General features: G+C 41.5%; 1 protein-coding gene across 3 annotated transcripts in view; it reads right to left on the bottom strand.

Annotated features, from left to right (window-relative positions):
* The window catches only part of ABCC5 (ATP binding cassette subfamily C member 5), an 87,575-nt gene that overhangs the window by 47,486 nt on the left and 18,523 nt on the right, over window positions 1-21,566 (bottom strand). For 2 of the 3 annotated variants that reach the window (XM_065876346.1, XM_065876345.1), the window contains exons 2-9: window positions 11,955-12,112; window positions 11,615-11,770; window positions 10,803-10,950; window positions 5,741-5,974; window positions 5,417-5,590; window positions 4,658-4,805; window positions 1,927-2,075; window positions 1,412-1,519 (exon numbers count right to left, since the gene is read on the bottom strand). In XM_065876346.1, coding sequence (XP_065732418.1) covers window positions 1,412-1,519; window positions 1,927-2,075; window positions 4,658-4,805; window positions 5,417-5,590; window positions 5,741-5,974; window positions 10,803-10,950; window positions 11,615-11,770; window positions 11,955-12,112 — 1,275 coding nt within the window. Of the gene's footprint in view, window positions 1-1,411; window positions 1,520-1,926; window positions 2,076-4,657; window positions 4,806-5,416; window positions 5,591-5,740; window positions 5,975-6,743; window positions 8,002-8,324; window positions 8,400-10,802; window positions 10,951-11,614; window positions 11,771-11,954; window positions 12,113-21,566 lie in introns of those variants that run through there. The other variant, XM_065876347.1, reaches the window with a different exon arrangement.

A 21,566-nucleotide genomic window follows, 5' to 3' on the forward strand; every position in this document is an offset into this window, starting at 1 on the left:
ATAGTTTCAGCTCTCCCAGAAATGGAATATTAAACAAGTCAATCAGGAATCACCTGATCAGCACTAGTTAGGTAACCTGCCTGATAGACCCCTGCCATCTCCTAAAGGAAGGTAACCTTATAATAACCAATGCGATTTTCTGCCTAGAATAACTTCCTTGTTCCTGCTCCCTTCTACCTATAAAAGTCTTTCATCTTGTACAGCTCCTTGGAGCTCCTTCTAGTTGCTAGATTGGATGTTGCCCAATTCATGAATCACTGAATAGAGCCAATAAGATTTTTTAAATTTACAAAAAAAAATCTGCATTCTTCAAAACTAGATATTGTGCATTCTGCAAAATAAGGCTCTGATTACAATTAGACCATTTCTTTTCACGTGGCTCTGGATCTTGGCCTTCTAGTAGCCAGGCTGGGGTGAGGGAGGGCTTGGGGCTAGGGTCGGGGGGCACATTCTTGAGGACTAGCTTTCCCGACCAAACAAAATTCACCTGGTTAACTATAAACAAGTAAAATATAAATAAATCTTGGGAAGCTATTCTCCATGCTTCTTAAGAGGAAAACCCAATTTGTTTTCTGCTGAACACCTAAGGTGATGATATTAATCCCTCAAACACCTGAGCTTCAAGCCTTCAAGGTACTGACCTGCTTTTGTATTGCTCTCAGCAGGCAAGAAGAATTAGCAGGAGCTACTCTCTGCAGTGGCTTTGTCAAGAGAGTCCAGCCACACAGGTGCTGGACATTTTTTTTTTTTTTTAAGTATTAGCCACTTTCAAATATCTATCTCCCTCCACCCTCCCAAATATATCTACCTCTTGTATCATGTATTTGTATTATTCTGAAGGCACAAAAAACACAGTCAAGGCACAATCAACTAACCACCTGCAAGGAAAAAAAAAACCCTGATACGTACTTAACTGCAGTTCTCAGTATGATCTAGTCTTATGACTATTCCCATGTCACTGCATTACCTGTATCATGAGTGGCAACCACAGGGCAGGGAAAAGAATCAAAAAGAGCTTATTCCCGACAGTATTTTGGTAGAGGTAGATGCAGATCAAGGTGAGAAAAAGCTGACAGCCTCCTGATAATTCTAATTGCCTAGGTTTGAATCACTTAAAGACCCAGTAAATTATAACATATATCCATGTTAGGTCCAGGCAGAAGGGACTAGCTCTGAAGGGGAACACTGAAATTTTGGAAGCCCAGAACTAGGCTGTCTACAAAAGGTAAAAATTCATATTTCTTTGACAAGGTCCCCTGAGCCTCCTCCACTGTCCCCTTTCTTACCAACTTGCCGAAAGGCTAAAGGTGAAAAGAGCCAAGTGCAGCCAGCCCGTGTGGCCCATTGGAACAAAGGTAGCAGTTAGTTTTGCCACAGCTCCTGATACGGAGGAGGGAAGGGAGCCACTTACCTTAAATCTGTCGACAGCAACGGACGCTTCTGAGAGGGACTTTACTGAGAACGGTGTAACTTTCAAAGCAAAAGTCATGGAATTGAAGACAGTCACCACTGTGAAAGCCTGAAAATAGGAAAAGAGAAGAAACTGAGCCTGATGAGGCTATGAGACTAAAGTAACACGACGTCATCAATTTCCTTTCAGGTTTAAGGAGGGCTGTAACTGGACTGTCAGATGTTGGTAAGAGTCAGATATATTTCAGATATATATTTTTTAAGGTAGAGTTTTTGAGACCTCTAATTAAAATTCTCAGTGAATCTGAATCAAACAATGACCTGTATTTTCAGAATTAAACCCAAAGTTGTAAAACAACCCGTACACTTATTTGTGCACTGGGGCTAAATCCCCACTCTTCCACTTCTCAGATTAACCGCATGAATGAAAGAAATCCAAATCTAGTAACCGGAGGACCAGAGCATCTCTATATGTGGTATTTCTAAAACGTCCCCAAGCCCTGAGGGCTCACTGACCTGTGCTGCTGTCAGATCAAAGCCAAGGGTCATGTGAACAGAGAAGGTCACAACACTGGCGATCACCATCACAATGGGAGCCACACCGACGGTGATGCTCTGAAAGTACCCGGCTTTTTCCAACATCCGACGTTCCTCCTCTCGGATTTCTAAGAATAAAAAGCAAGCCAGTTTCTAAAAAGCAAGTCGAAAGAAACCATGGGATATTGCTCCTCTGTCACCAAACAAGACTTGGTAGGTCTTCAGCCACCATGGGTTTTAAAACGACCCTGTAACATTTACGATGCAAAAAACTAGGTCAATATGGCCATCAATTACAATCACAAAAGCTGGCACACAAGCTTGAGGTTTGAAATGCATCAAGTCACAGGAATGAATCTAACAGAAAACAGTCACTACTTCTCAGTACAATGATCATCTTCTGCCTTCGTCTAATTCTTTTTGCAAATTTCTTTTGTTTAGAAGGAATGAACACATGAATCATATCTGCTAGTGGCAGTTTTGTTTGCTTCCCTGGTTGTTTATTTCTAGGTTAAGTACTTATAAGAAAGACTATACAACGATAATGGAGAATTAAAAAGGAACTAAGATTTACTAGGGTGCCTACTGTATGTATGTTGGTGCTAGAATAGAGGCTTTCACACAAAAAGCAGTAAGAAGATGAGTGAAATACAATTTTTGTAAGCAGAATGATTTTTCTTAAATATTTATAAAACTGACAACCTTATTATCAGAGCAACCATGGAGTACAAAAGACCAGGGAGTAAGAAGTATGACAATAAAGCGGTGAGGTATTTTCAAAAAATTTTCAAACATAAAAGCAATTTTTCTGGGAGACTATGAACTGACCTTTAAAGGTATTACCACTATCCCAAACACTGGGAAATATATTGAGAGCCAGCTCTCAAGTCATAGTTTTAAAAAATTCAACTCATTGCTTTAACATGTATCACATAACTTGCCCAAGTCTATAATGAGCAAGGATGCTCTTTTCAAGCTAAAACACACAGGTAAAGATACCAAAGTCAGGGGCTGAAGGATGAGTGGAGTCACAGAAAGAAGATTATAAAACTGAGAAAATTAGAATCTGAGAGCCGGAAGGGACTATCATTGGTGACCCTGCCAACAGGCTTGGCAGATGTCCTGTTAGCACCCAATTGTTCCATTCTATTGGCAACAAACTCACTACTTAAAGAAGGAGCCTAATCCACCGCTGGATGCTTCTGACCACTCATAATTAAAGTTTATGAAGTGGACACAATGTTCCTGAAGGTTTAGTCAACAAACCAAGCAGTGAAAATAAAACAGCTTCCTTGATCTGAACACTGTATTTCTATTCAACCCAAAATTGCACCAACTTTTAAACTTCTTTTTACTTTTTTATTTTTTGGCCACGCCACGCAGCATGTGGGATCTTACTTCCCTGACCAGGAACGGAACCCACGCCCCCTGCGGTGGAAGCGCGAAGTCTTAACCACTAGACCGCAGGGAAGTCCCCTGCACCAACTTTTTAACTGGATCATATTCAGGTTAGCTCACTGTGAGATTATGGTCAATGAACAGCCATATCTTTTATATTTAAATTAAATTTAAATGTAACTATGTCTTCTCATTTGAACTCTAAAGTGCCTTTAAATATTTATTTATTTATTTATTTATTTATTTATGGCTGTGTTGGGTCTTCGTTGCTGCGCTAGGGCTTTCTCTAGTTGCAGCGAGCGGGGGCTGCTCTTTGTTGTGGTGCGCGGGCTTCTCATTGCGGTGGCTTCTCTTGTTGCAGAGCACGGGTTCTAGCCGTGTGGGCTTCAGTAGTTGTGGCACACAGGCTCAGTAGTTGTGACTTGTGGGTTCTAGAGTGCAGGCTCAGTAGTTGTGGTGCACGGGCTTAGTTGCTCCATGGCATGTGGGATCTTCCCGGACCAGAGCTTGAACCCGTGTCCCGTGCATTGGCAGGAGGATTCTTAACCACTGTGCCACCAGGGAAGTCCCCTAAAGTGCCTTTAAATATATTTTTCTTAAATTCACCTTTTTTAGGGCCCAAGATTTCAACTTTTGTTGAGATCTTTTGGAATGCCCAGCTAATGTGCTAATTATTCCTCCAAACTGTGTGGCATTTACATACGACATGTTTATGTCTGCAATGAATTTACGGATCAGGATCGGGGCAGGCACTGAGAACCTCGTGACTCAACACAAATCAATTATTTGAAAAGAAACCAAATTTAAAAAACCCCTGTGAGTGAGTGGCAGAGCGAGGCCCAGAGTCCAGCTGTCCTGACCTCCAGCCTAGCCCTTCTCCCAGCACTACCCCCAGGGTCTCACACCCACCTACCCGCAGTGCGCATGCACACACAGAGTGGTGGGGGCAGAAGTGGAGCTCTCAGCCGCCACTAGATACTGTTTTCTGTGATGCCCTCACGGCCAGACCAGAAAATTACGGGCTGGATGAGAGTATAGATAGGGGGCTTTGAAACTGAATGAATTACTCATAACCAGCTGAGTTATCTTGGGAAAAATCACAATTTTCTCAGGTCTCAATGTCCTCATTTGTGAGATGAGGTTATGGGTGCCAGTCTCTAAGATCCCTATCAACATAAAGCTCATAGGCTAGTATTAAGAACATAAGGTATTATGATCCTATGACATTAGGATTCCCAGTAGCTAATGTGCTCAGGAAGCACAGAAGCCAACATCCTTCTACCATTTACACATATGAAGTCTTTAAACTCACTTTGTACACTCTGAGAGAATGCTTTGACCCAGGCATACATTTTAATAAATTTAATGTAGGTAAGGACTTCATTCATCTTCTGGACACGGTCATCTGTGATGGTCACACATTTTCTCCTGAAATATGCAGTGATCCGTGATACAAACATCTGAAAGGAAAAGCGATGTCATGCCAAATCAGAGCTTATTCAGAGTTAGAACCGTCTAGTCTCTCTGGGAGATAAATCCACTTAAGGTTATTGTAAATAAAGTGAGCATCCCGTAGTTGTACTGCTTTTTAATAAAAGTGGTCTATTAAATGATAATCAAATAGTATTTGACTCTTATCCTTTGGAAGAGAGTTAAGACAAGTAAATATTTGTCCTCAGAGTAATCACAGATATCCATGCTACCAAAGGGAAGCGGGAGAGCCATATCAGTTAGCATCACCTTGAGGTGGCGTGACTCAACCTCTCCTGTGTTACCTGGGGGAAGCAGGGGTCACCTGATGACCTCCTTCACTCACACTCCCTCTTTTTAAATCTCACTTAGGAGCTACTGCCTTTATTCAGGTGACATGTGACGTCCTCTGAAGTCAAAATGCTGCCTGTATGGATTGAACACTGTCTAGCTCTTTCCAGACATTTCCAAACCAGGTACCTGCTTAAAGGAAATTTCCAATCAAGGATGTGATACCTCGGTGGTGCCTACTATATATAGCCCAGTGGAAGTAACTCATCTGAAGAGAAGCTGCCAAAATACGGTAAGGAAGCTTACTCACCATTGCAGGATAAAAGAGGATAAAAACAGCTGATCCCAGGAAGCCTGTTGGTCCCAGAATAATTACATTATAAATCATGCCCAAGATGGCAATAACAGGTCCTCCAGCCAACAAGCTGCCAACGGCAGCTGCCTCGAACATCCTCTGTCCGTCGTTGGAGCACAGGTTGATGAGCTACGAGACACAAAGAGCAGTGAGTGGACACTGCGAGGACGCAGGCACTGCCTCAGGAGGAAGAGGAAGGACAGAACGGGGACCCAAGGGATGGAAAAAGCTCAGGTTGGGAGCTTTCTCTCTGCCCTGAAGCAAACACCCCTCGCTCACCTCACCCACGGACTTCTCCTTAATGTTCTTCAGCTTAAGGATCTTCTTAAACGCCATGGTCAGGATGGCCCCCCGCAAGCGGACCCCAGTTCGGTAATTCAATGCCCATGTCAGTGCAAGCGACCAAGAACGCACGATTTCTGTCAGGAGGAGGCCCAGGACTAACAGCAAGCTGTACTGGAGGTTAGACTCTGTGTCCTGGGTGTACTCCAGGAGGTGTTTCACCACGAAGGCCTACAGGGAGAAACACACACCACCGTCAGCTTCTCCACGGCACTCACACGCCACGCCACAGTTTTATGTTAAGTTAGAAAGAGGAGGCAGCTCCACTGTACAGTGATAAGTGCCTAAGCAGAGAAAGACCTTCTCGGAGGACCGACCATTGCTGACGGCCCACCTGCAGCTATTTACGCACAGCAGTTTGCAGGAGGCAGGTCTAATGGGAAACTTTCTTCCTTCAGGACACCACCAAAACCCATACTCTTTCTAATGTAACATAAACCTGTCCATGAGCTGAAATTCATTCTCAACACACGGTCATTAAAAAGTATATATTTGACCTTATTTCCAGTATCTCCACACAGTGATACATTTCTTTACATGAAATTAAGACCCTTTTTTTTTTTTTTTTTTGGATCGTTTCAAACGTGCTTATTTGATAAAAAGGAACAGTGTACCTACAGTTGGACTGGGGAAGAGTGAGAAGTGCATTTGCAAAACATTCCTGAAAATAAACATCGGCAGTTTAATAGTACAGAAGAGAGCAAACAAAGCTGACTATTCAAAATCCAGAGACCCTCCCAAGGGCCCTCCCACACTCCCCGCGCCCTCCCAAAAACAAAAACATGTTACCTCAGGTAGCACATGTCTAACACCACCTGCAGGGAGGGAAGGCAGCAGCCCCCAAGAACCACCGAGTGCCACCTCCAGCTCTGAGGTCCTGCAACGCCGGAGCACACACTCACACGAGGCACATTCAGCAACAGGATTAAATACCAGGAAGTGGGAGGTAATGTACTTTTATTGAAAATGAAAAAAATAAAAAGTACCATCTTCAAAGAGCATCTCACAGACACTGTACAACAGGAGGAGCATTGCGGTAACATACATGGGAACATACAGAGTCGAGTTATACAGGGCTAGCCAGCCAACAGGTCTGGCCTCGACTGTTGTTTTAACTACACACAGTGGAAATTACAGCATAGAACCAATATCTGTTTCCAGAGTCCGGAGTAGCGCATCAAGCTGACAGCACTTAATCGGTTAGGGCTCCTGAAGTTGCAGTTAGCCTGCAATAGAGGAGATTCTCCAGGAATAAAGACCTTGCTGCTAAGGAAAGAGAATTAAAAAAACAAAAAACAAAACTGAAAACTCCCCAGAGAGTTGACTCTGCTTAAAATCACTGGTGCTATTGGTTCACTAGGCTGTGAGGAATGACCTCTGCTCTGGAGGGAATACAAAAATCTAGGCCTCAAGGAAAAACGGGTGGCATCCTTCAGAGTCTTTTCGAGTCCTTGCAGCTAAAGTTGATCTTGCCAAAAATGAAACAAAACAAACCACAGCAAAAGAAAGCCAAATCAATCCCCCTCCCCGAAGGAAGAAAATAAAATTAAGGAGAAACCCATTCACCCATCTACACCGAGCCTTATAGCAAAGGGTACTGTAGCTGGAAACCAGCGCTTGAATGACAGACAAAAATGGAGGCCAGAAGCAATTGTCCTGAAGCAGCTAACGCTGAATTCCAGAACCCAGACTCTCTCTGGGTAAATCGGTATTTCTTGTTTTTCCTGAGAGGAAATTAATATCAGATGTCGACTAGATCCTAAGAGATTCCCACCAATCAGATTTATGTCAAGTCTCAGTAAATAACCTGATCAGATAAATAGGAGATTTCAGATTCCAAGAACTATTATATCCCATCTCTCCCCTCCCTCAGATTTTTAGGTTTTATATCCATTGCTTGGGTCACCACTGCATACAGCTGGGTTGTTGGTTTACTAGCAAGAAGATTGGCTTCTTTTCCAGTATGCAATCCAAAATGTGGAACTGAGTCACTGAGTGGCAGGGTCAAAACCCCAATTTCCTCACGTGAAGCAACTCAGTAAGATGGCGGTGCAGTAAAGCATTTTCTCACACACCTCGGCACTGACGGAGCAGTCTCCAAAGGAAGGCGTGAAAGGACAGCAGGTTGTAGTTTGGGGTTCCTTCCTTCCCATACCTTTATTGTGCCATTTTTCAGCACCAGGTAATAGCATTAGTACCTCCCAGAGAGGAGGAGCAGAGGGAAGGTGAAAGACAAAATGAATGCTTACACTATGCAAAACTTTCAAAGGGGAGGGAAAAGAGGAAACAGCAGATTAAAGAATTTCCAACACACAGGGGGTTTTTAAAAAACAATTACATTTCAAACCATTTTGTATGGAACAAAGAAAAAAAAGGTTTTCATGAAAAATCTAACCAAAATTTCGTTTTAAAAGGTTACAAATTAATCATTTAAATTTAAACAAACTGGGAGAAAACTCGAGACTGTCAGCATAGTTGTCTGGCTGTGGAAAGCATTCCCAGTGAATAAACATTACCTTACCTGAACTCTTGGCGAGAGATTCTGCCCAGCTTGCCTCTCTCATTCTGACCGCAGAATACAGCCATCCTGAAAATTCTAAAGAACAGCTTCTGTCACTGGTTCCACTACAGAGACACTCCCCCCAAATCCAGATCCTGACAGCATCAAGCAAGCTGCAGCTGGAGAGAGGTTGGAAGGGTGGAAACTTACCTCTCTAGAGGCTTTTCACTGTCCTTTCCCCAAAAGGCCCATGAGCAGAGTTAGCATTCACCAAGAGATAGCACTGCAGGAGGGAGCCGTCTCTTGCAGATCTACAGGGCGGATGCTAATTCTTTACACACAAATCATAGGTCAGGCCTGGTCTTTTAAAACTGTTTTAATCCAAGAAGGCCACAAATCACCTCTGCAAGTTTAGCAATTTGGTCACTCATTGTAGGTCAGGACCATACCCTTAGGGATTCTGGCTCTCCATTAACACTATGGTGACCCTTGGACACCGTGCGCAGAGCACTGGTCCACTGGCATCACTGAAACCTTAGATCATCTTGATCATTGATGTCCAGTCCCAGCTGGCCAGCAGTTAAAAAACAAAACAAAACACAGTCACTTGATTGTGTTTTATTTGCTCTGCATATGGCTACCAAGGTTCAGTGAGACCTGAGGGGAGAGTAAAAAAAATATATGGTATCTGCGGAGTCAGATCGTACGTAGATTTCTGTAAGAACAGACTAAGCCAGTTTGAAATCCTTGCCATATTAGAAAATGTGCAAAAATCTAAAATGGATGTTCTTCCAGAGGATTTAAATCCACAGATGGAAGGTATGCTCATTGCTGATACTAATCTCAAACCCGATCCTTCAAATTTCCAATTAGAAAGAAATGTGTCAGAATTAGAGCTCCAAAAAAGAAGTTTTCATTGCTTACAATTTGAAATCTTTTTTTTATTAATTAGAGACACTGTGGATGGGACCATTGCTTTCTTGATTGTTCTAGGGGAAAATCTCCCAAAGTAACACAGGCCTTAAGGTGCTCTTCCTCAAGAGGGTGGAGAAAAGGAAAAGCTGCTGCTGTTTTCCTATTAAAGGAAGGCTCTCAGCTTTCCCTGGCATCTAGAAGAGTTTACTAGAGATTAGTATTCCAGTGCGCTGTGCCTTAAAAGAGAGATAAAGGAATAGGCAGATGCTCAAGTGAGTGACTGTAAGGCCCCCCAAGCTGAACAAGCATAAGAAACTTTCTTTCCCAAGTAAAAAATTAAAGTCCCAACAATCTATGGAATTTCGGGGGGGGGGGGGAGGTGGGAGGAGCCAATTAAATTCTTGCGTTGGCCGAATGGAATCAAGGAAGCCTGTATACCGTGCTACCCAGCTGCAAGAATTCTTCCAAAGATCAGAGCAGCCACCAGCCCTGTAGTGAAACAATGACAGAAGCTCTTCTTGGGGGAAGCTGGTCCTATGAAAACGTTTGCCATTTTGGTCAGTGACATGATATGCAGTTACATGGTCCCTCTTACTTAAAACTTATACAAAAGTATGTTAGTTGGTCAATTAATAAGAAACCCAATACCAGAAAAGTAGTGTTCTCTGCTCCAGAAAAGAGATCAAAACTTTTAAAAGGCATCAGACATTAAAAACAAAAACAAACGAACAAACAAACAAAAAAACATAACAGAAAAACTGCAAATTAGTTTTACCTAATCACCATGCACCTTAGGCCCATACTTACCAAAACCATGAACCTCCAGCTTACCCACACACAGAAAACGCACAGAATAAGGAGTACTACGGCTCCGATGACTCAAGGCAAATATGTAGAGAATAGATTTAATCAAAGTCTCAAGTGTAAGGCAGCACAGCAGGTGTAAGGAACAGGTGTCCAGAAAACAGCGTGACCGTCACTCTTCTCCCCTACTCTGCTTCAGCAACACTAGGAAAACCAGGGCTGCAACCCCAACACCTGCCACACAGTTTACACTATAAACCAGAACTTGAAATGGCCTTCAGGTTAGCCTCTAAGAACCTCAACAGTCCTCCAGCTTCTTGAGGGCTCATGTGCCACAGAACCGTCAAACACGTGACAACTCTGCCCCCAGACCTTCAGTGTGTCACCAGCACCAGCGCAACAGCCTACGCCACACAACACTGCTCTCGCCTGCTCACGGAACTGTGAGACACCTTTCCCGAACCGGGACTGTCGTTTCGTGTCGATACACCGCAAAGCAGCGCGGCCCTGGGCAGAGCTGGAGTCATTCAGCTTCACCCCCACCCCAGGGAAGCAAGTCAGGTCCACTTCTCCTCTGGCAACGCGGCCCCCTCCTCCTTCCAGTTCTCACAAACCACCATTCACCCCAACATCAACTGCGCCCTTGCAACAGACCTGGAGACATCTCTAAGGCTGCTAACTAGCCCAAAGGTGAGGGCAACCCCTGCAACAGAACAAGAAGGTTACAGCTGGCCATGGCTGGGGCCCTGGAGACTGTTAGGAAGGATGGTTAGGACTTACTGGTCCACTGAAGCCAGCCAGCTGCGTGATCATCAGGCACACGATGGAGAGGATGAGCCTGGTACGGCAGAAGGTCCACACAACCCTCCGGAGGGAAGCATCGTCTGGCCCAACTTCATGCAGCTCTTCTTGCCACAGTCTCTCTAGTCTTAACAAGGGCACATGTCCTCCGTCACACATCTCCCCAGGGAATACGCACACCCCCCACCCCCCACCCCCCCAGCCTCCCTCCTGCCACCATTCACACCAGTCTCTCCTTTCAAGTTATGTACAGTCTTCACCTTCTGGGGAAGAAAGACCTTTCCTGGGTAACTACATATTTACCCTGTATAGGGAGCCTCTCAGGATTCAGAAAATGATGAGAACGAAAGTCTTTCCTTCCACCCAGAAAAATTATCCCTGAATAGAATCTGCCTGTGGATAAGAACTTCCTTCCTCAAGGGTCCCCAACCCTTTCTGAAGGATCCTGTGGTAAAATGTAGAGTCGTAACTAGATTTTAATCATGACAATCGGCTACCACAAAAATGTATTCTGTCACAAGGCAGCAACATAATCTCCCTGCAGACTCAGGAAGAGAAGCGGGGCTGAGAGAGAGAGAGAAAGCCCGTGGTTAAAACAGGATTAAAGATGATATAGGAGATAAAGCAGAAGAGCAAAGGGAAAGTCACCCCCAGGCTACCCTCCCTCCATAGGATAGCTCAGATCCTAAAAGGACACAGAGCTCTGGACCTGACACTGCCGGACCCACACTCCTAGCTCAGGCCCTACACAACCAGTACGTGGGAGATGAGGGTGGATCAGAGACGCCTACCTTCTACAGTTCACCTCGGAAGACTCGTGCTTGGACAAAGACCACACGTCCTCCATTAAGAGCTCCCCCTTCTTGTGGGCTATGCGAGCCAGAGGAGAAAGCCAAGAAAAAGTCATACAGGAGAAGAGCCCAGCATTGTCCACTGGGTGCTGGTGTCTGAGGACAGAAAACCCAAAGCACAAAATTGTCAACACACGTGGAGAGGCTAGCCAACACTTACAATACAATGTGTAGTATACAGAACTCCTGGCTAAACCCAGGTTTTCCCCAAATAGTCTAATCTTAGCCCGAATTTTTTTGGTGCTTCACAGACAAGCCACTAACCAGCAGAACCTCTTACTTGGAAGTGGTCCGGATGGGCTTCAGAGCACTTAAGCTATGATGGTACTTTCCCTTGGGATGTTCCTCATCCAGGATTCTGAGCTGAGAATGCATGGAGGCATCCAGGGAAAGGCCCTCAGCTCGGGCTGCTGCTTCCAAGGCATCTTGGCAATCCAGCTGTTTCAACAGATAGGGAGGGAGGGCAAAAGCACAATTAAGGAACATTAGAAAAACAGAGAGCACCAAATCTGCCTGACATTAACAGCTCAAACTGCAAACCAGATTCATCTTACCCAAGAAATCCCAAGGGTCAGTAGGTTAAACACTAACTTGTATGATATGAACTTGCTAAGGAACATTAAACCAGATACTTAAAATTTCTAAACTAACAGACTTCGTTTTTTTGAGTACTTTCAGAAAAAATTGAGCAGAAAGTACAGAGAGTTCCCATATACCTCCTCACCTCCCCCCTTCTCCTCCCCCTGTTTCCTCCATAATTAACATCTTGCATGAGTGTGCTACATTTGTCACAACTGACAGACCAATACTGATATATTATCACTAACTAAAGTCCACAGTTTACATCATTATTCACTCATTGGGTTGTATATCTTAAAATTTATATTTTTATCACTAAAATGTTTTATCTTTCATTTCTCAATATAGACTGAGAGTCAATTACTACACTACTAACTGCAAATTCTATTGCCCATTTTCTATGGCAAAAACTTCACGATTCCCCCCTCCGACTCCCACCTTATCAGCCCTGTCATGCAGAAAAAGCCGGGATGCACACATGCCTCCTCTCTCTCTCTTATCAGCAACAGGGAGAGCAGAAGCGGGGCTCTCACCCTGGCTGCCCCCCTAAAGAGCTCCTACCCAGACTTCTGCCGCATGAAGCAGAGAGTCTCATGGGTGGAAATACAAAGTTATACATATTTTACTATAAAGTTTACAAGTACCAATTAATCATATTAACAAAAATGAGTAAAATTCAAAGTCTGACTGTGGCAGAAGAGGGTGGACCAAAAATCTGGACACGTCTACACCCGTTTACTCTAAATGTAACCCAAAGTCACTTAATTTTTTTAAAAAGTTTATTGAAGTATAGTTGATTTACAATGTGTTAATTTCTGCTGTACAGCAAAGTGATTCAGTTATACATATATATATTCTTTTTCATATTCTTTTCCATTATGGTTTATCCCAGGATATTGAATATAGTTCCCTGTGCTCTACAGTAGGATCTTGTTGCTTAGCAACCAAAGTTACTTTTGCAGTTACTGTTGCAGAAACATAAGCATTCTTTTCCTCAAGTAAGGATGATAAGGACCTTATGCTTTTCTCACATTCTCACAAATATTTCCAGCAATTATTGTGAACTAGCAAGAAAGAATAGATCCCCAGATCAAGAAAAAGTTAAGTGGTGTAGCACCACACCTCACACAAAGTGGAGTCTCTATTTTGACACACCACCTCTTTTACACACAAAACAGAGGCAACTCAAATATTAAGGATTTGTGCCTGGGGGTCACCTGCATGCCTATGTGGCTCTCTCCTCAAATACAATAGCTTTAGTTCACCGCATACTTATGAATCTTCAGATAAGTCACTGCTTAGTACCAGGAAGGCACACAGCAACTGGGAAGCATTTTTTCCCTTTTGTCAAAGGCAAGGCAAACTTCAAAACAAAGTCTACCTTCAAGAGAATAACAACAAAACGTGACAAAGGAGTCAACACCAAGAAAAGAATGAACTCATATAAAGTCCTTAGTTATAAGGTGAACACTTATTTATGGCACCTAAAAATGAACTTAAGTCTACTGAGATTCAAGTACACAACAAAGGTTTTTTTGTTTTGTTTTGTTTGCTTAATATTTATTTAACCTTTAAGCTGCCCATAACCACAAGGGGAAGAAAAGAAAACCACTGGATTGAGAAAGCAGAAAGACACACTAAAAATACAAACATACTCTCTATAAGGGAGTAGAAACTGAGAATACGTACAGAGTAGGTACAGAAGGTGACAAGGACCAGCCTTATTTGGATGTTCTAAGCTTCAAAAGAAGACAAAAATTAAAATAATACCACTTCAAGTACACACTGGATAGCTGCCCTAAATGAACTATATGCTGGGTCACAAGGCAAACCGTAACACATTTCAAAAGACTGATATCACAGTGTATGTACTCTGACCACGAGGGAATTCAATTAGAAGTCAGTAACAAAGATAACATGAAAATCTCCAAATATCTAAAAATTGCAACACACTTCTAAATAATACGAGTTAAAGAAGACATCAAGTCGAAATTAGTATATATATCCTGAGCTAAATAATAAGAAATTGTAACACATCAAAATCTGTGGGATGCAGCTAAAGTGGAGCACAGAGAGAAATTGTGAAGGCTTTCAAAGCATATATTAGAAAAGAACAAAGAGTGAAACATCAGTGCTCTAAGGTAGGGGTTGGCAAAATTTTCTGTAAAGGTCCAGCTAGTAAATATTTTAGGCTTTGTGGGACAAGAGACAAAATAGAGGATATTATGTAGGTACTTATGTTACAAAAGAAAACAAATTTCTACCAAATGTTTATTGCCAAAATTCAAAATATAGTAATACTAATTGAGTACAATTTTTTTGGTGGTACAGGTCTACTAATGAGAAGAATGAAATTCTTTTATGAGGGAATAACATTTCACTTAACTGGGGTTTAAAATAGTTTTCCCTTGGTTACATTTCTTTATACTAACGGTGAAATATCAGAAAGGGAATGCAAACAAAGAGTCCCTTTTAAAATCACATCAAAAAAATAAAATACTTAGGAATAAACCTCACCAAGGAGGTAAAAGACATATACTGAGAACTATAAAACATTAATAAAGGAAATTGAAGATGATTCAAAGAAATGGAAAGATATCCCATGCTCTTGGATTGGAAGAATTAATATTGTTAAAATGGCCATACTACCCAAAGCAATCTACAGATTTAATGTGATCCCTATCAAATTATCCATGACATTTTTCACACAACTAGAACAAATAATCCTAAAATTTGTATGTAACTATAAAAGACCTAGAATTGCCAAAGCAATCCTGAGGAAAAAGAACAATGGAGGAGGCATAACCCTTCCAGACTTCAGACAATACTACAAAGCTACAGTAATCAAAACAGTGTGGGGCTTCCCTGGTGGCACAGTGGTTGGGAGTCCGCCTGCCGATACAGGAGACACAGGTTCGTGCCCTGGTCCAGGAAGATCCCACATGCCGTGGAGCGGCTGGGCCCGTGAGCCATGGCCGCTGAGCCTGCGTGTCCGGAGCCTGTGCTCTGCAACAGGAGAGGCCACAACAGTGAGAGGCCTGTGTACCGCAAAAAAAAAAAAAACAAAAAACAGTGTGGTATTGGCACAAAGCCAGACATGCACATCAGTGGAACAGAACAGAGAGCCCAGAAATAAACCCATACACCTATGGTCAATTAATCTTCGACAAAGGAGGCAAGAATATACAATGGGGAAAAGACAGTCTCTTCAGCAAGTAGTGTTGGGAAAGTTGGACAGCCACATGTAAATCAATGAAAGTAGAACACACCCTCACACCATACACAAAAATAAACTCAAAATGGCTTAAAGACTTAAATGTAAGACAAGACACCATAAAACCCCTAGAAGGGAACATAGGCAAAACATTTTCTGACATAAATCATACAAATGTTTTCTTAAGCCAGTCACCCAAGGCAATAGAAATGATAGCAAAAATAAACAAATGGGATCTAATCAAACTTATAAGCTTTTGCACAACAAAGAAAACCATAAACAAAATGAAAAGACAACCTACAGACTGGGAGAAAATATTTGCAAATGATGCGACTGACAAGGGCTTAATTTCCAAAATATACAAACAGCTCATACAATTCAATAACAAAAAAACAAACAATCCAACTGAAAAATGAGCAGAAGATCTAAATAGACAATTCTCCAAAGAAGACATACAGGTGGCCAATAGGCACATGAAAAGATGCTCATCATCACTAATTATTAGAGAAATGCAAATCAAAACTATTGTACAATGAGTTATCATCTCACACCTGTAAAAATGGCCATCATTAAAAAGTTTACAAATAATAAATGCTGGAGAGAGTGTGGAGAAAAGGGAACCCTCTTATACTATTGGTGGGAATGTAAATTGGTGCAGCCACAATGGAAAACAGTATGGAGGTTCCTTAAAACACTAAAAATAGAGTTGCCATATGATCCAGCAATCCCACTCCTGGGCATACACCCACACAAAACTATAATTCAAAAAGATACATGCATCCCAGTGTTCATAGTAGCACTATTTACAATAGCCAAGACATGAAAGCAACCTAAATGTCAATCGACAGATGAATGGATAAAGAAGATGTGGTATATATACACAATGGAATATTATTCAGTCATTAAAAAGAATGAAATAATGCCATTTGCAGCAACATGGATGGACCTGGAGATTATCATACTAAGTGAAGTAAGTCAGAAAGAAAAAGACAAATACCATATGATATCACTTATATGTAGAATTAAAATATGACAAATTAACTTATTTACGAAACAGAAACAGTCTCACAGACATAGAGAACAGACTTGCGGTTGCCAAGCGGGGAGAGGGGAGGAAAGGATTGGGAGTTTGGGGTTAGCAGATGCAAACTATTATATACAGGATGGATAAACAACAAGGTCCTATTGTATAGCACAGGGAACTACATTCAATATCCTGTGATAAACCATAATGAAAAGAATACAAAAAAGAACATATATGTAAAACTGAGTCACTTTGCGGTACAGCAGAAATTAACACACATTGTAAATCAACTACACTTCAATAAAATTTTAAAAAATAGCTTTCCCTTTTCATCAAAATTGATTGTAAATTCATCGTTAATGCTGATTTGTAACAAGATATTATAATTTCATCTTTGAAAACCTCTTTTCACACAGATAGGTACAGCCAAATACTGACTCAATCCATGAGTATATGATTTTAGTTGAGCGTACTTATCTCTTGGTAGGCATCATAGGATTCTATTAGATTTTCCTCTTGACATTTGCCTTTATCATATCATTACATTGCAGATTTGTCACTTCCAATTCAAAGTTAGGTGGAAGTCACTGAATGGCAAAATTAAATGGACTATTTTTGTGTGTGTGGCAAAATACATGCAATATAAAAATTGACATTTTTAAGTGTATTTACCTTTTTTTTTTTTTTTTGTGGTATGCGGGCCTCTCACTGTTGTGGCCCCTCCTGTTGTGGAGCACAGGCTCTGGAGGCACAGGCTCAGCGGCCATGGCTCACGGGCCCAGCCGCTCCGCGGCATGTGGGATCCTCCCGGACCGGGGCACGAACCCGTGTCCCCTGCATCGGCAGGCGGACTCTCAACCACTGCGCCACCAGGGAAGCCCTGTATTTACCATTTTTAAGTGTACCATTCAGGGGCATTACTTATATTCACAATGTTACGCAACAATCGCCACTATCTCTTTTTTTTTCAATACATTTATTTATTTATTTATGGCTGCGTTGGGTCTTGGTTGCTGTGCATGGGCTTTCTCTAGTTGCGGCGAGAGGGGGCTACTCTTTGTTGCGGTGCTCGGGGATATTCTTCGTTGCGGTGCATGGGCTTCTCATTGCGGTGGCTTCTCTTGTTGTGGAGCACGGGCTCTAGGCGCACGGGCTTCAGTAATTGTGGTATGCGGGTTCAGCAGTTGTGGCTCGCGGGCTCTAGAGAGCAGCCTCAGTAGTCATGGCACACGGGCTTAGTTGCTCTGCGGCATGTGGGATCTTCCCGGACTAGGGATGGAACCCGTGTCCCCTGCATTGGCAGGCAGATTCTTAACCACTGTGCCACCAAGGAAATCCCTCATTACTACCTATTTCTAAAATGAATGGATTTTTCAATTAATCTACCACAAAGGAGGCAAGAGTATACAATGGAGAAAAGACAGTCGCTTCAATAAATGGTGTTGGGAAAACTAGGCAGCTACACATAAAAGAATAAAATGAGAACATTTACAAAAATAAACTAAAAAATGGATTAAAGATCTAAATGTAAGACCAGAAACCATAAAACTCCTAAAAGAAAACATAGGCAGAACACTCTGACATAAATCGTAGCAATATTTTCTTGGATCTGTCTCCTAAGGCAAAGGAAACAAAAGCACAAATAAACAAATGGGACCTAATTAAACCTAAAAGCGTTCTCACAGCAAAGGAGACAATCTACTGAATGGGAGAAAATATTTGCAAATGATATGACCAATAGGAGGTTAATATCCAAAATATATAAACCGCTCATACAACTCAGTATCAAAAAAACAAACAACCGAATTAAAAAGTAGGCAGAAGACCTGAATAGACATTTTTCCAAAGAAGACATACAGATGGACAATAGGCATGTGAAAAGATGCTCAACATTGCTAATCATCAGAGAAGTGTAAATGAAAACCACAATGAGTTATCACCTCACACCTGTAAGAATGGCTATCATCAAAAAGACCACAAATAACATTAGTTGGCAAGGATGTGGAGAAAAGGGAACCCTGTACACTGTTGATGATAATGTAAATTGGTGCAGCCACTGTGGAAAACGGTTAAGAAGGTTCCTCAAAAAACTAAAAATAGAATTACCATATGATCCAGCAATCCCACTCCTGGGTATATATTTGAAGAAAACAAAAACACTAATTCAAAAAGATACATGTACCCCAATGTTCATAGCACCATTATTTACAATTGCCAAAATCTGAAAGCAACTTAAGTGTTCATCAACAGATGAATGGATAAAGACATGGTGTGTATATACATATATATGTATACACACACATACATATACATACAATGGAATACTACTCAGCCATAAAAAGGAATGAAATTTTGCCACTTATAACAACATGGATGGACCTGGAGGGTATTATGCTTAGTGAAGTTTGCCAGAGAAAGACAAATAGTATGTTATCATTTACATGTAGAATCTAAAAATTAAAACAAACTAGTGAATGTAACAGAAAGAAAGAGACTCCGGCTTCCCTGGTGGCACAGTGGTTGAGAGTCCGCCTGCCGATGCGGAGGACACGGGTTCATGCCCCAGTCTGGGAAGATCCCACATGCCATGGAGCGGCTGGGCCCGTGGGCCATGGCCGCTGAGCCTGTGCGTCCGGAGCCTGTGCTCCACAACGGGAGAGGCTGCGACGGTGAGAGGCCCATGTACGGCAAAAAAAAAAAAAAAAAAAGAAAGAGACTCAGAACAAACTAGTGGTTATCAGTGGGGAGAGGGGAAGGGGGAAAGGCAAGATACAGGAAGGGGATTAAGTGGTACAAACTATTATGTAAAAAATAAATAAGCTACAAGGATAGATTGCACAGCACAGGGAATATAGTCAATATTTTATAATAACTACAAATGGAGTATAATCTATAAAAATTTTGAATCCCTATGTTGTATGCCTGAAACTATTATAACATTGTAGGGACTTCCCTGGTGGTGCAGTGGATAAGACTCCGCACTTCCAATGTAGGAGGCCCGGGTTTGATCCCTGGTCAGGGAACTAAATCCCACATGCATGCTGCAACTAAGAGTTTGCATGCCACAACTAAGGAGACCGTGTGCCCCAGCTAAGGAGCTGGAGAGCTGCAACTAAGGAGCTTGTGAGCCACAACTAAGGAGCCCACCTGCCACAACTAAGAGCTGGTACAACCAAATAAAAATATAAATAAATAGATTAAAAAAAAAAACTAATATAACATTGTAAATCAACTACACCTCAATTTTTTTTTTTTTTTTTTTGCTTTACGCGGGCCTCTCACTGTTGTGGCCTCTCCCGTTGAGGAGCACAGGCTCCGGACGTGCAGGCTCAGCAGCCATGGCTCACGGGCCCAGCCGCTCCACGGCATGTGGGATCCTCCTAGCCTGGGCCACGAACCCGCATCCCCTGCATCGGCAGGCGGACTCTCAACCACTGTGCCACCAGGGAAGCCCCAGACCTCAATTTTTAAAAATTTAAAAATTAAATAAAATAAAATGAATGGATCTTGAAATATGGAAATTTCCTTTGTACTTCACTGAGGTTCTGAAACACACTGCTAGAACTGTAATTTAAGCTCAGAAAATATATAAACTACAAATCTGTAAGGGAATGGGGACCCCACTTCTTATTTCAAGTTTTGATAGCGTGAGAACTATATAAAGTGACTTGACATTACTTATGATTCAAACATTAGTTGTCACTGAAATTACTTTGTCACAGTCTCATTTCAGATTCCCACCAGCAATCTATGAGAGATCCAGTTTCTCCACATACTCGTCACTGCCTGGTATTGTCATTATTTTTTATATTAGCCACCTGAACAGGTGTGGTTTAGTGTTTCATCATGATTTTAATTTCACTACCCTAATGGTTAATGACGTTTAACATCTTTTCCTATTCTTATTTGCCACTCATATATCCTTTTGGGTGAAGTGTCTGTTTAAGTCTTTTGCCCATTTTCTAAATGGATTGTTATTCTTAGTGTTGCATTTAGAGAGTTCTTTATCTATTATGGATTCAAGTCCCTTGTCAGATGATTTGAAAGTATTTTCTCTCTTAATAGGGTCATTTCACGGAGCAAAAGTTTTATATTTTGATCAAGTTTAGTTTGTTGATTTTTTTAAGGATTGGGCATTTAGTGTCATGTCTAAGAACTCTTAGCTCTAACCCCAGGTCTTGAATATTTTCTACGTTTTTTTCTAAAAGTTTTATAGTTTTAAATTTTGATCTGTGATCCATCCTGATTAATTTTTTGATTAATTTTTATATAAGGTATAAAATTTAGGCAAAGGCTCATTTTTTTGACTATAGCTGTCCAATGTTCCAACACCATTTGTTGAAGATTCATCTCTCCATTAAGTTGCTTTTGCACCTATGTAAAAATGAGTTGGCCATACTTGTATGGGCCGATTTCAGGACTCTATTCCATTGACCTATTTGTCTATCCCTTCACTGATACCATTAACTTGATTACTGTAGCTATTTAGTAAGTCTTAAAATAGCATAGTGTGATATCTCCAACTTTATTCGTCCTTTACAAAATTGGTTTAGCCATTCCAGTTCTTTTGCCTTTCCAGGAGAACCAAGTTCAAGATTGAGGAGAGTTTTATAAACATCTTTTGATGTTACGGCATCAGAGAAGGAAAACTTGGTATGCCATCCATTAGTATTCTCACATAAGAATGACACAGTAGCATTAAGAGAAAACTAAAATCTTCACATCTTCATTTATTCTTTCAACAAATAACTTACTGAGCACCTATGTACAAGACTGTCCCAGATGCTGGGAATAAAAAATATTCTAATTTCTATCTTTGTAGTACACTAATTTCATTTTATTCATCTCTAAAATGCCTAGTTACAATTTTCATCAAAACCTACGAATAGAAAAGTGAATGGTTGACAACAAACAAAATCCTCTTATTGCATGAGTTTTGTTCCTTTGACTATATACATGATGTCATGTTCCACCACCTCCTGGTAGTAAGTTACTTCCCTTATTGGAGAATGCCAAATTCAAAGGCTCTCTAAAAAGACTCAGATGAGAGCAGGCAGGCAAGGTTTCATTTCCAA

The sequence above is a fragment of the Phocoena phocoena genome, chromosome 4 (assembly GCF_963924675.1).
Source record: "Phocoena phocoena chromosome 4, mPhoPho1.1, whole genome shotgun sequence".
NCBI lineage: Eukaryota > Metazoa > Chordata > Mammalia > Artiodactyla > Phocoenidae > Phocoena > Phocoena phocoena.